The sequence below is a fragment of the Pithys albifrons genome, chromosome 25 (assembly GCF_047495875.1).
Source record: "Pithys albifrons albifrons isolate INPA30051 chromosome 25, PitAlb_v1, whole genome shotgun sequence".
NCBI classification, from domain to species: domain Eukaryota; kingdom Metazoa; phylum Chordata; class Aves; order Passeriformes; family Thamnophilidae; genus Pithys; species Pithys albifrons.
Window position 1 is genome coordinate 4,234,982 of NC_092482.1, and position 16,701 is coordinate 4,251,682.

Below are 16,701 nucleotides of genomic sequence, written 5' to 3' on the forward strand. Positions count from 1 at the left end.
AAGACCACCAGAGACCCTGCCCTGAATTCCCAGGAGGAAAAGCCAAAGACCACCAGAGACCCTGCCTTGAATTCCCAGGAGGAAAAGCCAAAGACCCCAAAGACCACCAGAGACCCTGCCCTGAATTCCCAGGAGGAAAAGCCGAAGACCCCAAAGACCACCAGAGACCCTGCCCTGAATTCCCAGGAGGAAAAGCCAAAGACCCCAAAGACCACCAGAGACCCTGCCCTGAATTCCCAGGAGGAAAAGGCAAAGACCCCAAAGACCACCAGAGACCCTGCCCTGAATTCCCAGGAGGAAAAGCCAAAGACCCCAAAGACCACCAGAGACCCTGCCCTGAATTCCCAGCAGGAAAAGCCAAAGACCACCAGAGACCCTGCCCTGAATTCCCAGCAGGAAAAGCCAAAGACCTCAGAGATCACCAGAGATCCTGCCCTGAATTCCCAGCAGGAAAAGCCAAAGACCCCAAAGACCACCAGAGACCCTGCCCTGAATTCCCAGCAGGAAAAGGACAGGCAGGAGTGGCACAGGGTGGAGAAAATGGAAATCAGTTCTTGAAACTCATTATAATAACCCTGCCCTCTCTAAGAAAATAATGTTTATACAGGAAGAAATAATAAATATGTGTAATTTACTTGCATATAAACCAGTTGTAACTCGGCCAGGGGTGCAGGATTTTGGAGGAGCTTCCCCCCTGCACCCAGGCCTGGAACAAACACACCTCTCTGTAACCTCACTGGATAGAGAGTCTTCTCTCCACAAAACACTGCCAGGACTCATTGCTGCCTCTTTAGCCCCTGCTCAGCTGCTTGATTAATATCTCTGCCTTGATGGGAGAGATGCCAACGAGGCTGAAGGGAAAAGAGGCACCGATGCTGTTAATTTGACCTTTATGAATTTAAATTCCAGGCTGCCCCCGGGGGAGCCGGGGAGTGAATGGAAGAGCAGAGACACGAGGGCTGTTGGAGCAGCGTCAGCGCTTTGGGGAGCTGAGCTGCAGTGGGTGGAAAAGCTCTTGGTCAAACTGTCACCCGCTGGGAAAGGTGTTACCAAACCTGTCTGATGAAGTGCCTGGGAAGGAAATGTTCTCATCACTCGCTGCTTCTCAGCCACAGGGTTTTGCTGTATCCGGACCAATTAAATTTGCTTTATTTAATGCAAAGCTACGCTCCATTTCCCCCTTGAAGAAACCTCTGGTTAAAAAAAAAAAAACCCACACAAAAAAACCCCCAAGACATTTCTCTTCAGTTCTGCCTCAATTTGGTGTCATTTTCCTTTGCTTGAGGCGAACTTGCAGTGGCAGGAAACATTTCTTTGCTGAGAAGGAATCATCAGTGCTCCCCTCCCTCTGCTGAGCACACGCAGGGGATTGAGGATAAGGATTGTGATAAGAAGCTTAAAGGAGTGGATCGTGCAGACAGGACTCGACAGGGATCTTGGCAACTGGGTGGCAACTCCTTGGGCTGATCCAGGCTGGAGTTACAAACAGCAAACAGTTCTGTGAGTGCTCTGAGCTCGCTCTGCTCGAGTGCCTCCTGCTGAGCTGCTTTGGAAAAGCCTCGGGATTAACCAGGGAGAGGCTTTCCCACCTGCTCAGATGCCCCTCCCTTCCCCAGGGACGCCACCCTGCAGCTGGCAGAGGATGCTTTGGCCCCAGGGATTAAGTGACCTTGGCCCTCGGTGCTGGGTTCAGTGGCAGAGCTCACACACAAACCCTGGGGGAGCTGAAACCATCAGCGAGAGGAATTCAGCAATGTGTGGGCTGGACAGCACCCAACCACCCCAGTCATGGGTGCTGATTCTCTCTGAGGTCCTTTTCAAGCCTGAGCTGGGCATTTCTTGGCTTCCAGGTGTTTGGGGGTGCAGCAGATCCTCCTTTCTGAATGCCCCACTCTGACCTCGAGTCCAGCCTGACATTCCTGCTTGGCTGCTCCTGTGGGAAGCAACTTTCTGATGGAGTGTCCAGTTGTGTGGGTGCCCTGGCCACAATCAGGGCTCACCAAGAGGGATTTTGGATGCAGATTTATAATACCAGGTTGGACCAACACAGCTGTGTAGAGAGAGCATAGATATCATTCCATGACAGGAAGCTCAACAGGAGCCACCAGTGTGCCCAGGTGGCCAAGAAGGCCAAGGGGATCCTGGCCTGGATCCAAAGTAGCGTGGCCAGCAGGCCCAGGGCAGTGACCCTTCCCCTGGACTCTGCCTTGGGGAGGCCACACCTTGAGTGTTGTGTTCAGTTCTGGGCCCCTCAGTTGAGGCAAGAGATTGAGGGGCTGGAGCGGGGCCAGAGAAGAGCAACGAGGCTGGAGAAGGGACTGGAGCACAAGTGCTGTGGGGAGAGGCTGAGGGAGCTGGGGGTGTTCAGCCTGGAGAAGAGGAGGCTCAGAGGTGACCTCAGCACTGTCTGGAACTGCCTGAAGGGAAGTTGTGGCCAGGTGGGGGTTGGTCTCTTCTCCCAGGCACTCAGCAATAGGACAAGGGGGCACGATGGGCTCAAGCTCTGCCAGGGGAAATTGAAGTTGGAGAGCAGAAAGAAATTCTTTGCAGAGAGAGTGCTCAGGGATTGGAATGGGCTGCCCAGAGAGGGGGTGGATTCCCCATCCCTGGAGGTTTTTCAGCTGAGCTTGGCCATGGCACTGAGTGCCATGATCTGGTAAAGGGACTGGAGTTGGACCAAGGGTTGGACTCGATGATCTTGGAGGGCTTTTCCAACCCAATCCATTCTGTGATTCTGTGATCACCCTGTGAAGGTGACCTGGAGGGGAAATCTGTGGGGATGAGAGGGCAGGACAGGGCAGCTCTGCGGGGCTCAGCTGCTCCACTTACTGTGACGAGACTTTGCTTGCACTGCCTGAACCTGGTGAGCATTACCCCAGTCTGAGTGCTGGGACACAGACATTTCCAGCTCAGTGCTGGTGACACCCTGTCCAGCCACACATCCTCCTTCAAACATGTGAAATCAAGTAATGAAGGGACTGGTCCCCCAGGGCAGGAGGAGAGCCCGGCTGGGCTGTTTCTCAGAGCAGGGATGCTGCACACAGACACAAGGCAGAGCCCCTCCCTGCATCCAGTAGGTCCCCCCTGAGCCCCGTGCTGGGGCCCCCTGGGCTCGTGTGATCAGCACGTGCCATTTCCCAAGCGCTGTGCAGACATTCCCAAAGGATGTCTGAGGGCTCTGCTGCAATTCCCATTGGCACCATCCCAACAGCAATCCCTGTTAAACAGCCTCCAAACAGAGTTGTCAGCTTAGTAAACATCCCTCCCTATAGGAATTGCTGCCTCCGTCAGGCAGGGCTTAAATGGGCCCCGAGGAGCGGGGCTGGCACCGAGCTCCACTTCCCAGGCAGACAGAAGACAATTAGTTTAGCTCTGCCTGTTGTTCCCAGCCCCCTTCTCCAGCTGGCAGTGGCTCTCACGTGGGCCAGCCCCATCCCAAATGGATGAGCTGCTCAGGGATGACAAGGTTGGACGCAGGAGCCGATGGACACTTGGCAAATTTGAACCCTGACAAGTTGTCCCCCTGTGTGTCAGTGTTGGGCACTAAATCCTGCCTGGAATCACGCTGCTAAATTCCCCCTGAGCAAAGCCCAGGCCCTGCAGAAAGCAGAGTTCACTGCTTGGGGATGGTGGTGACTGCAGGGCAAATCCATCAGCAAACCACAGCAGAGATTCTGCCCCCTCTCTACCCTCTGCCCTCTGCCCCGGAGCTGGGAGGTGCCAGCAGTGGGTGGAAAAGGCCATGAGGGTTCTCTGGGCCCTGCCTGCTACCCTGGGTCAGCATTTATCACATCCTGACACAGCCAAGGACAGCACCTCGACCAGCAGAGTGATGAAACCTTCAGGGAGCAAAGCACATGAGTGATGACCCAGGCACTGCCACTCCACCAGCAGCTTCACCCTCCCCTGCCTTTCTGCCTCCACCTCTTGGGATCTGGGATGTTCCTTGCAGGGCTTTGTGGTGCCCTGGCCTTGGCCAGGCACTGAATCAGCTGGTGCCAAGCTGGGATCTGTCAGGAAGGAGTATCTAATGCTGCTGCTGATGGGAGCTGGGTGGCTGGCACCATCCATCCGTGCCATCCTCATGCCCATCCGTCACCCAGATGGCTCTGCTCTTCATTTAGTCATGGGCAAACAAACTCTGCAGCAACCCTGAGCTGGGGAGGACTTTTCTGCTCAGCCCTGTGAGCTCCATTCCCCTCTCACACCTCTCCTCCCCCGAAACCTGTCACTGCACCAGACCTGTCACTGCTGAGGTGACATCCAAGTCATGTCCTGAATACAAGCTAAAAGCCAGTTTTGGCACAAAGCCTGACCTGATTGGATGCAAACCCATGGACTGTGTTGAGCAGGAATGAGCTGCTCATGACCCTGATGCTCCCACACAGCCCAGCTGAGCCAACCCTGGCTGTGCCCACATCCCCAGAAGCTCCTCGTGGCTGGTGACCTCCCAAAGTGCTCAGTGCCACATGTCCAGGAGTGCTGGGGACAGAGGGTGGCCAAGCCCTGAGCACATGGTGGCCACACTGCACTGGTGATGTAGCCTCCAGAGAAAGTCACAACCTCCAGCCAGGGGGATGGCAGAGGGGGTGGGACATGGGGGACAAAGGTCTTGGTGTCCCTGGACATGGCAGAGAATGGGCAGCAGGGGCTGGTCAGATGTCCCTTTGATGTCTCTTTGCCCACTTCCCCCTAAAGCCCAGCCCAACAGACATCTATTTTCTGTATTTTTAGCTCTCCTGAGCTCTGCATCTTCCACCTGCTCCAACTGTCACCTGGCAAGGAGAGGAGGCTGCTACAGCAGGGAAGCAGCCTCAGCACATCCCACCTGTCCCCAAAAGGATCCAGGCAGCTGCAGATCAGCCCAGGGACACCCCCAACACCCTCCTCCTGCCATGCCTGCTGCTGGATGCCCAGGGGGTGGCTGGGGTGGGCTGGGGACGTGGAACACTCACCGGTGTGGTTGGTGACAGGTGCCAGGCTCTCGCAGTACTGCTCCTGGATGGAGGCTGCCACGGGGCTATCCCACAGGAGAAAGGCCTGGATGGGGAGAGAGCAGAGCCCAGGCAGGGTTATACGGGCAATGTGCTGCTTCCCCAGCCCCAAATCCCTCCTTGGGTCAGCCCTCAGCTCGTCTTGGTGGGTGCCACCCCCAGAGCTGCACAGGACACACGTACCCACGTGCAGGATGGATCCCAGGGGAGCTGGGCTCATCCAGCCAGTGGCTGGGGGACTGTTCTCTGCTCTGCTTCCCACTCCCTGACCCTTTCCTGCCCCAAATCCCCCCCTCAGCAGACCCTCCTGCAGCCCTGCCCAGCCCCTGCTGAGCCGTGGGAGCTTCTGCTGTTCAGCATTTTAATCAGCACTGTCGGGTTTTGCATCTGTGAGTCCCGAGAGCAGCCAGGGGGAAACACGAGCAGCTGACACCACATCCCAGTCCCTCACTGCAATTCCAGCCTTGGAAGCTGTCAGTGGGAAGATGTTCCTACACATCCTTAAGGAGGTCTGATCCACACACACCTGGATTGGGATAAAACCTCTTCCCCCCCCCCCCCCCCAAGAAGAGTTGCTGCCAAACACCAACATTCTTGTTGTGCTGGGAAGCCTTGACCAGGATTTATCCTGAAGGGTCCTGCAGCTCTGCTGGAAGAGAAAACCATTGACTCTGTGCATGGGAAACTATTTTGGAAAATCAGCTCTGGAATTTTTGTGCCTTTGCAGGAGTTTGGGGAGACTAAAAGCGAGAAAGGCAATTGCAGGGGTGAAGGGATTGAGAAGGTGGCACAGAGATGGTGCTGTCAGTGCCAGGGCTCACCTGAGGGGCAGATGGGGAAGGAGAAGAGCTGGTGTTTGGAAGAACACAGCTTTCCACCTCAGCAGCTGCCCCCTTTCTCCTCTGGCTCAGAGATGGGTTGGTCCCCTCTGTCAGGGGATGAACTCTAATGGTGGATGAGGCTGAACTCCCCTTCTTTCCCCTTCCCTGCAAGGACTGACCAAAGCCCTTGGAGGAAACAGCAGAGCTGTGCCCCAAAATACCCCCCACACAGATCCCTTGGGAACAGCCCTGAACCTGGAGGCAGGAAGGGCTGCACCTCCTCTGCTTGCAGTGAGCTCCCATCTCCTCGGGGTGGTGGGTTGGATGTCAGACCATGAGGCACCAATACCATGACCATCAACCTTCCCCAGCAGCCAGGCTGGTTCCTGGTGCCTGATCCCCTTTCCCGAGTGCCTTTTGACTCCCAAACTGCTCTGAGCAGGGAGAACACACACTCCTCCTCTTGCTCTTCAGCTGCAGGAGCTCTGCCTGCTCTTACTGGCACACCCAGCCAGCCCCAAGCCTTACCAAAGCATTAGCAGGATTTATTCAGACACTGAGACAAGCTCAGCACCCACTTGCTCTTTTCCAAACAACTGTTTACTGCCTTGGGAAGCTCATTTTGACAGCAAGAGGGATGTCAAGCAGACGTATAAATGGAGCTGAGAATAACTCCCTTGTTGTGGCTGCTCCGGATGGCACAGGGCATCCAGGAGCTACACCCTGCATGGAGCTCCTGGGGTGCTGCTCCTGCAGGAGCCCAGCACCTCCTGGGTCTCCTTTCTGAAAGCTGAGACCACCCAAACTCCAGAATTGGAGTAAACAAGGTGTAGGGAGTCTGTTCCCCTCTGCTCCCCTCTGCCTTGGTGCCCACACTTTGTGCCCAGCAGACCTGGTGGGTCTTTGCACAGGTAGCTGGGCCAAAAGGGTTCCTCCCAAAAGGGGCTGGGATGGTTTTCCCACCTGACCAGGCTCTCAAATGTTAATTGTGTATGTTCCTCCCAAAAAATGGTTGGGATGGTTTTCCCACCTGACCTGGTGGGTCTTTGCACAGGTAGCTGGGACAAAAGGGTTCCTCCCCAAAGAAACTGGGATGGTTTTCCCACCTGACCTGGTGGGTCTTTGCACAGGAAGATGGGCCAAAAGGGTTCCTCCCAAAAGGGGCTGGGATGGTTTTCCCACCTGACCTGGTGAGTTTTTGCACAGGAAGATGGGCCAAAAGGGTTCCTCCCAAAAGGGGCTGGGATGGTTTTCCTACATGAACAGGTTCTCAAGTGTTAATTGTGTATGTTCCTCCCAAAAAATGGTTGGGATGGTTTTCCTACCTGACCAAGCTCTCAAGTGTCAATTGTGTGTGTTCCTCCCAAAAGGGGCTGGGATGGTTTTCCCACCTGACCTGGTGGGTCTTTGCACAGGTAGCTGGGACAAAAAGGTTCCTCCCAAAAGGGGCTGGGATGGTTTTCCCACCTGACCTGGTGGGTCTTTGCACAGGAAGATGGGCCAAAAGGGTTCCTCCCAAAGGGGGCTGGGATGGTTTTCCTACATGAACAGGTTCTCAAGTATTAACTGTGTATGTTCCTCCCAAAAAATGGTTGGGATGGTTTTCCTACCTGACCAGGCTCTCAAGTGTCAATTGTGTGTGTTCCTCCCAAAAGGGGCTGGGATGGTTTTCCCACCTTACCTGGTGGGTCTTTGCACAGGTAGCTGGGCCAAAAGGGTTCCTCCCAAAAGGGGCTGGGCTGGTTTTCCCACCTGACCTGGTGAGTCTTTGCACAGGAAGATGGGCCAAAAGGGTTCCTCCCAAAGGGGGCTGGGATGGTTTTCCCACCTTACCTGGTGGGTCTTTGCACAGGTAGCTGGGCCAAAAGGGTTCCTCCCAAAAGGGGCTGAGATGGTTTTCCCACCTGAACAGGCTCTCAAGTGTTAATTGGATGTGTTTCTGCTAATCACAGCCTGCTCCAGCCTGGCAGTGCCAGTTCTCCTTCCAGACCCAGGAGAGGTCCTGGCACAGAGCAGCACATGGCCCAAGCTGCAGCTCGAGCAGGGTGTGGATGGAGAGCAGTCTGTGGCTCTTTGCAGGCTCTGCAAATGAGCTGAAACAGCTACAGAAGGCAGAAAGAAAGGGGAAAAAACATTCCCCCAAACCAGAACAAATGCTAAGAGCTTTTTTTTTACCAGGGTCTGAGTCTCATCTCACTGCAATGTGGCCAAAGCTTTGGACAGGGGAAGAGGTTTTGTCCCACTCCTGCCAGCTGGGTGAGGTGGCAGCTGAGGGGGCACCTGCCCCACCCAAACCCACCCTGATCTGGCACCTGGTGGTTGGGGGCTCATCTCTTCTGCTCTTTGGTGTGCTGCTGTAACCCCTCCCCATGCTTTGCAGAGAGAACAGGTCAAAGCTCCGTCCTTGAGGAGCTTCTCCTGCCAGGGCATCGCTGCCGTAAGATGCCACATGGTGCCCAGCAGGCCCCAGCCTGGCCAGGCTGAGCCAAGCTCACCTCAACAGCCCTGGCACAGCAGTGGGTCGTGCTCAGGCCAGAGAGGGGCTGTGTCCCTCTGCCCTCCCAGCCCTGCCTTAGAATCACAGAATCACAGAATGGATTGGGTTAGAAAAGACCTCCCAGGTCATCAAGTCCAACCCTTGGTCCAACTCCAGTCCCTTTACCAGATCATGGCACTCAGTGCCACGACCAAGCTCAGCTGAAAAACCTCCAGGGATGGGGAATCCACCCCCTCTCTGGGCAGCTCATTCCAATGCCTGAGCACTCTCTCTGCAAAGAATTTCTTTCTCATCTCCAACTTTAATTTCCCCTGGCAGAGCTTGAGCCCATCGTGCCCCCTTGTCCTATTGCTGAGTGCCTGGGAGAAGAGACCAAACCCACTTGGCTGTGCCAAGTCCTGCTCTGAGACCCCTCTTGGGCTGTTCAAACCCTGGGGAGTCTCAGCTGGGCACTCAGCTGCCTGGCAAGGAGGGAATTCTGCTCTTCCATGGGCACTGCTTGGCACAGAGAGCTGCTCCCATGGGATGTGGTTCTGCTGGAGCTGCACTGGCCCCATGAGGGCCCACACTGGCAGCAGCTTCTCCTCCATCAGGAGCCACCACTGTCCTTCTGCACTGCTGTTGCCTCAGCAGCTGCCCAGCTCCCTTCCAGGCTCTGTTTTACATCACAGCAGGTGCTGAGGGTGCTGGTTTAACCTCACACCTCACAGAGCACCAGCTCCTTCCTTTCACCCCACATTTCCTGCAGCAGGACCAGCCAGTCCTCATTTCCCAGCTCAGACACCAAACCCTGGCACTACTCCAAGTTTGCTGCATCCCACCCTGGCAAACACCTGCTGTGCTCCATGTCCCACCACCCACCATGCCAAGGCTGTCCCAGAAGGGAAGCTGAGGCACTGAGGATGACCTGCCTCAGGTCTCTCAGGCTCAGGTTGCTCTGATTTGGATGCCCCAGGGCTCCAAAACCCACTGGGATTTTTGGGAGCTGTTCCTTGTGCCAGTGAGAGGGTGGCAAGAGCTGCAGCACAGTGGGCTGAGACGGGGTCAGCACTGGGGGTGCAGAGCAGCACAGTCACCCAGAGCATCAGTCTCTGTGACCTGCCACTGACCCAGCAGTAAAATCCAATTAATACCAATTAGGAATTAATCTCCCCCTGCGGTGCTTTCCCTCTCCAAAGCAATCCACGGATATTAATTAATGCATCCACATCCGACTGGAGCATCACCTGCCTGCACTGTGGTACCCAGAGCCAGCCTGTGCCCCCCTGGTATTGCCTCAGACAAGATGGGATCTGTGTGGCAGGGAGGGCTGGCACTGAGAGAGATGGCTCGTGGCCTAATTAGCACTCTGGGATGGGGCTTGGGTTTTCCACTGCCCACGGAGCTGTAATTGGAGAGCAGAGGAGCAGCACGAGCTTTGTGGCTTTGCACAGAGCTGGGGAGGCTGAGATGGCCACCAGGACCTTCCTGGGAGAGGGGACACCACCAGCCACCCTGGAGCTGTCCTTGCTGTAGGGACCTTTGTCACCAACAGTTCCACTGCCCGGCTTGGCTGGGCTTGCTGCCCACTGTGGAAGGGGAAGGACCTCCTGGAGCTCATGGGCAGGGGAGGGTTGAGCAGCCACTGCCCCAAACCCTTGCTGAGGTTCCCTGGGGCATCAGGCTGGGATGGAGCCTGCTCTTGGCTCTGAGGCTGCAGGAGAAGGTGCCAGACTTTGGGTGTTAAATACAGTGAGTGTTAAAAGAGCTGGATGCCACCCTCGGGTGGCAGAACAGCATCAGGGGATGGAGCAGCAGGTCCTGCCAACGCCACAGCCATGGGTGGAGGTGGCCTGGAATGGCCCCACTGGAAGGGCTGTCCCTCCAATGATCTGGGAGGTGCTCAGGGTGTCTCCAGCCCTCCCTGTCCTCTGCTCAGGGGATCTTCAGCCCTCCATGTGTTCAGGGTGTTTCCAGGTGTTCAGGGTGTCTCCAGCCCTGCCTGTTCTCTGCTCAGGGATTCTCCAGCCCTTCCTGTCCTCTGCCCAGGGGTTCTCCAGCCCTCCAGGTGTTCAGGGTGTCTCCAGCCCTCCCTGTCCTCTGCTCCAGGGGATCTCCAGCCCTCCAGGTATTCAGGGTGTCTCCAGCCCTCCCTGTCCTCTGCCCAGGGGTTCTCCAGCCCTCCATGTGTTCAGGGGGTCTCCAGCCCTCCCTGTCCTCTGCCCAGGGGATCTCCAGCCCTCCAGGTGCTCAGGGTGTCTCCAGCCCTCCCCGTTCTCTGCCCAGGGGATCTTCAGCCCTCCAGGTGCTCAGGGTGTCTCCAGCCCTCCCTGTCCTCTGCCCAGGAGTTCTCCAGCCCTCCAGGTGTTCAGGGTGTCTCCAGCCCTGCCTGTTCTCTGCTCAGGGGTTCTCCAGCCCTCCCTGTCCTCTGCCCAGGAGTTCTCCAGCCCTCCAGGTGTTCAGGGGTTCTCCAGCCCTCCCTGCCCTCTTCTCCAGGGGATCCTTTTCCATTTATCTCCTCTGACTTCCAGGCACTGTATTCTGCATCTGGAGAGCCTCCACCTCCACCTTGAGGGCTTTGAGTCCCTTTTGAGTCCAAGCCATGAATGAAACCCCCAGAGAGCATCTGGCCGCTGAAGGACCCCCTTTACACCCCTGTCTTGGTGGCAGTGACCTGCTTTGCCCCTCCATGATCTCAGGGTCCTCCCCACTGCCCTCCCAAGCCCAAAGCCTTGTCAGCAACAAGGCCAAGCTCAGGCAGCAGAATGAGGCTCAAAGCAAGAGGCACAGGGGGAATTTGCACAGCTGGTGATGCCCAGGGGAGGAGCAGCAGTGAGAACACCTCCATCTGGCATTAAAATCTGTGAGTTTATTAATTTATCCCTATTAGAGGGCCAGTCCCCGTGGTGTGCAGACAGAGGCTTTGGTGAGAGCATTTATTCTGTTTGGAGTCTCTCTCTGAGTGTGCTGGATGCAGATCCCAACAAAAGAATATCAATCAGGGCTAAATGAAGGCCCTGTAAAACCTGATTTATGAGCAATTAAAGGTTTTCCTGGATTAAGCTCTGGTCTCCCTCTCTTGCCATAAATAATTCTGACTTCATTTGTCTGTCAAGAGAGACAGGGATTTCTGGGGAGAGGTGGAAAAAATGACTAATGGCACTTGGGTATTGGAAATTAAGGGGGAAGGGGACACAATCCAGGTGGCTCCTATGGGATCCTGGGATTTTCCAGGCTGAAGGCTGCTCAGGAAGGGTTGAGTGATGGGCACCAACATGAGAAAGGGCTGTTTTTCCAAGGTGGTTGTATTAAACCCTCCTGCAGATTGCACATGTGGGACTTTTGTGCATTCCCAGTATTTTCAGTTTGGGATTGGAGATTTTTTTTCCCCCAGTTGCCTCCCAGACTCCACATCGTGACTACCCCAAAGTCCCTCCAAAGCCATCACACTTTAGGGTTGTGCCCTGGGGTGAACACCCACAATTTAATTCAACCATCGTTTTCTTTGAGTTTATTTGTGTTCCCAGCTCAGGAAAACTTGGCCACACCAAGGCTGCATCTGCCATTGCCTTTCCAGGGTGGAAAGTGAAGGATTTTGGGTGGAAAGTGAAGGATTTCGGGGTGGAAAGGGAAGGATTTAAGGGTGGATTGTGAAGGATTTGGGGTGGAAAGGGAAGGATTTTGGGGTGGAAAGTGAAGGATTTTGGGGTGGAAAGTGAAGGATTTAGGGTGGAAAGTGAAGGATTTGGGGTGGAAAGGGAAGGATTTTGGGGTGGAAAGTGAAGGATTTTGGGGTGGAAAGTGAAGGATTTAAGGGTGGATTGTGAAGGATTTTGGGGTGGAAAGTGAAGGATTTCGGGGTGGAAAGTGAAGGATTTGAGGTGGAAAGGGAAGGATTTCGGGGTGGAAAGTGAAGGATTTGAGGTGGAAAGTGAAGGATTTTGGGGTGGAAAGTGAAGGATTTCGGGGTGGAAAGTGAAGGATTTAGGGGTGGAAAGTGAAGGATTTTGGGGTGGAAAGTGAAGGATTTAAGGGTGGAAAGTGAAGGATTTGGGGGTGGAAAGTGAAGGATTTCAGGGTGGATATCGAAGGATTTTGGGGTGGAAAGTGAAGGATTTGGGGTGGAAAGTGAAGGATTTCAGGGTGGAAAGTGAAGGATTTTGGGGTGGAAAGTGAAGGATTTCAGGGTGGAAAGTGAAGGATTTTGGGGTGGAAAGGGAAGGATTTGGGGGTGGAAAGTGAAGGATTTTGGGGTGGAAAGGGAAGGATTTGGGGGTGGAAAGTGAAGGATTTCGGGGTGGAAAGTGAAGGATTTTGGGGTGGAAAGTGAAGGATTTCGGGGTGGAAAGTGAAGGATTTTGAGGTGGAATGTGAAGGATTTCAGGTTGGAAAGGGAAGGATTTCGGGGTGGAAAGTGAAGGATTTCAGGGTGGATATCGAAGGATTTTGGGGTGGAAAGTGAAGGATTTTGGGGTGGAAAGTGAAGGATTTCGGGGTGGAAAGTGAAGGATTTCGGGGTGGAAAGTGAAGGATTTCAGGGTGGAAAGTGAAGGATTTTGGGGTGGAAAGGGAAGGATTTCAGGGTGGAAAGTGAAGGATTTGGGGTGGAAAGTGAAGGATTTTGGGGTGGAAAGGGAAGGATTTCGGGGTGGAAAGTGAAGGATTTCGGGGTGGAAAGTGAAGGATTTGGGGTGGAAAGTGAAGGATTTGGGGTGGAAAGTGAAGGATTTGGGGTGGAAAGTGAAGGATTTCAGGGGGGAAAGTGAAGGATTTTGGGGTGGAAAGGGAAGGATTTCAGGTTGGAAAGTGAAGGATTTCAGGGTGGAATGTGAAGGATTTGGGGTGGATAGTGAAGGATTTCGGGGTGGAGAGTGAAGGATTTTGGGGTGGAAAGTGAAGGATTTGGGGTGGAAAGGGAAGGATTTGGGGTGGAAAGTGAAGGATTTCGGGGTGGAAAGTGAAGGATTTCAGGGTGGAAAGTGAAGGATTTGGGGTGGACGAGGGACTGAGATCTGCACAATGCCACCCCCCTTTGCCCTGTGCCATGGGAATGGGGGCAGGTGCTGCTGGGTGGGGGCCTGTGGGTAGGGCAGGACACCCTGCAGAGAAGGAGGGTCTCTCCATCAGCTCAGAATACAGTGAGAGGAAAACTGCAAAACAACAGATGGGCCCCTGGGTATGTTATTGCATCTTGAGCAAGAGCCACTCGCTGGTGAGTGGCAGCTCTCAGGAGTTGGGCAGCAGCCCCAGGGCTCTGCTTGGAGAGGGAATCCCATGATCTGGGGCTTGGTTTGTGCTTTCCCTGGGTTCAGAAACTGTTCTCTTGGATAAAACCACGGGTTCAGCCTCTCTAAATGCTGCAGGCTCAGATCTCAGCTGAGCTTGTGGCTCGCTACAAACTTCTGGGCCAGCCCTGTGCGGGATTTGGGGTGAGCAGAGCAGGATTTCAGGGCAGGGTTGGGCTGCTGGGGCAGGATATTCTCATCCTAGTCCTACATATTCCTCCTCTGGTGACAGAGCAGCTGTTCTAGGAACAGGCTGTGCCTTTTCCATTCCCTTCTTCAGTGGAGATGTGATGATTTCAGCCCCACTGAATCAACTCCAGCTTGGAAGGAGAGCAAGGGCTGGGATTGATCCCCAGGGTGAGCACGTCCTGCCACTGCAGCTCCACATCTTCTGCAAGGATTGGAGCAGCAAAAAAGGGATCAGGGCTTGTTTTTGGGCTTATTGGAGCTGAGTAAGGGAGAGGGGAAAACAATCCCCCCCCCAGCATCAAACTCTGCTTTTTCATACAATGCCTTTGCAGTTTTCTCAGCCCCAGAATTGTCATTGGCTCCTGCAGAGCTGCAGGTGAACTGGTTTATTTTATTTGCCTTTTTATTCTGTTTAAATGACTTGCAGGGTGCCAGGGAGCATTTTGCAGCAAGTTTGGCTGCCTGTCTCCTGCTCTGACTGCCTGACCCCCCCCAAGGGATGTCTGCCCAGCAGGGCAAGGTGGGCAAATCGATGCTAAACTGGAGCTGCTCACCAGGTGCGTGGCAACACCTAAACTGTGCCAGCTCAGGGATCTGCAGGATGCAAATTCTGTCCAGGCAGGGGAGAGATTTGTGCCTGCTGAGCTGTGCTGGAGCTGGACTGCTGCAGGTCTCTGCACTCCCAGGGTGGATGCTGCTGCAGGTACATCTGTGCTTGCTCAGGGCTGGACTTTCATGGTCCTTTAGCCCTTGCTGTCCCCAGGAGAGGGTTGGGATTGTTCTGGAATTTTGAAACCATGGATTTTATAAGAAAAAAATAGACAGCTGGTTGCAAAGGGGAGCTTTGTAGATTGGGTGTTTCTTTTTGGAGCCAGCTGAGAGAGGCTTCTCTTTGCTTGGGTTGGTCTTTGGGACCCCCCTCCTGGTCCCAGCCCCAGCACAGGGATGGTTTTATCCCAAACTCTGGAAGCTTTTTGAGGATTTGGTGCTCCACCTTCACAAGGAGCCCATCCTTGGGGAATACCTGGGGATGCCCAGGGAATCCCCTGAGCCTGAGGGGGCTTGGCAAAGGTTGGGAGCTCTATCTCAGCACCTTTGGACCCCTTTTTGCTCACACAGAGGCTGCCAGGAGCTGCCATGCCCTCTTGGCTGTCCCCCCATCAGAACCTGCCCCCCATTGCAGGTCTGTGCTGGCCCCACAGATTGGCCAGGAATGATCTGGGTGGGGGAGGAAAGAGATTCTGCTCTATCTCACCTTAATTTCTTACATCAGAGCCAAACCAAACCTGAAGCAGGGAATTTAACAGCAAAAGAGCTCCTATAAATCAGACTGAGGAGGTTGCAGTGATAGGAGAGGAGCTTCTAAAAGCAACACCAGCTCGGCAGGGAGGGCTCCTGGTGCACATCAGCTCTTCTCAGCACTTGGGTGAGAACTTCCCTGTCCCAGAGGGGCAGTTCATGCTTTGCTGGTGCTGCCAGTGCTGCCCAGAGAGGGGCACAGACTGAAGGGAGGGCTGAGCCTCTGCTTTCCCTGCCGTTTTAATTGTGCAGCCACAACTGGGCCACTCAGAGAGCATCCTGCAGCCAGCCAGGCAGGTTTTCTCTTTTAACCCCCTGTAACACCGAGATTTACTCACAAACCTGCTCATTTTAACTGCCCCCAGAGCCTCGTTCAAAGAACAGCCAAGATTTCACCGGAAACCTCTTCATCTCCTTTGCCCGGGGTTTGGGATTTAAACACGCTTTGGGTTGGGATTTAAACATGCCTTGGGCTGGGAACGTTTCCTTCCTTGATGAGCCCTGGAGGAGGAAGGAATCTCGCTCTGACAAAGCGTTTGCATGTTGTGCAGAGCCGCAAAATTAGCGCTGGCTGCACTTCATAGTGAGCAAATTAGAGGGGGAAAGTCTCGTGCTTTGCGGGTGGGGGCAAAAGGTTTCCTTAGAAAATCTGTTATGGGCGGTACAATCAGACTCTGCTTTTGTGCCGTGCCCATCCATCACACCCCCGGAGCGGCCACCCCTGCCAGGAGCCTGGTGGCACAGCTGGTGGCACTGGGAGGTGCGAGGCAGGAGCGCTGGGAGCGCTGGGCAGCGCTGGGAGCCCCGCCTGCAGTTCCGTGCCCCCTTTTACCATCCTTTCACTGTCTTCAGCCCCCTCCTCGCCAGTTGGGCACGCCGAGCTCTTGCCAAGCCCCAGAGCCTCGACTGGGGGAATTCTCCCCAGGGCCTTTTGTGCGGCGGTTTCTCCTTTTACTTTTCCCTTCCTTCAAAGGAACGGGAGAGTCGCTGCGGGGAACGCGAGCGGTGCAGGGCGGAGGGGGATGGAGAGGGGGCAGAAGGGCCCTCCTGGAAGAAGAAGACTTAAAAGCATCTTACCTGCAAAAGGAGGAGGAGGAGGGCAGGACGTGGGCTGGGCACCATCCTTGGTTAGCTGCCCCTGTGCCCAGCTCCCCGGGGCATGGCTGGCACCGGCCCCGCTCCCGCTGGGCTCCTTGTGCTGTCGGGCAGAAAATCCTGCGGGGTCGGGGCGCAGGAGCGTGGCGGGTCCCCGCGGAGGCTGCGGGTCCCTTTGGTGTCCCCTGGGCTCAGCCACCCGCTCCTGCCTTTATAAGCTCCCCGAAGCCGGTGCTCCCTCTGCCCACCTTCCAGCTCGCCTGGCGATGGGCTGCATCCCTCCTCACCAGCCTCCCACTCCCCCTTCCCTCCCTCCTCCCCTTCCTCCTCCCCTTTTCTTTCCTCCACCTCCCTGGTGCCTTCCAACTGTATTTGAATTTTTTTTTCCTTTCTCCTTCCCTCTCTCAGCATCTTTAATAGGAGAAACTTCGCTGCGGTTCAGGGATCCCCACCCGGCTCCCCCTGATCCCTCTCTGCCCCCAAACTTCGCTGCGGTTCAGGGACCCCCACCCGGCTCCCCCTGATCCCTCTCTGCCCCCAAA

General features: G+C 55.1%; 1 protein-coding gene across 1 annotated transcript in view; it reads right to left on the reverse strand.

The window, feature by feature from the left end:
* Window positions 1-16,450, reverse strand: part of CRHR1 (corticotropin releasing hormone receptor 1) — a 41,240-nt gene extending 24,790 nt beyond the window's left edge. The window contains exons 1-2 of the mRNA XM_071577277.1: window positions 16,142-16,450; window positions 4,956-5,040 (exon numbers count right to left, since the gene is read on the reverse strand). Of these exons, the coding sequence (XP_071433378.1) occupies window positions 4,956-5,040; window positions 16,142-16,186 (130 nt within the window). The 5' untranslated portion in view covers window positions 16,187-16,450. The remainder of the gene's footprint in view (window positions 1-4,955; window positions 5,041-16,141) is intronic.
* Window positions 16,451-16,701: the final 251 nt, after the last annotated feature.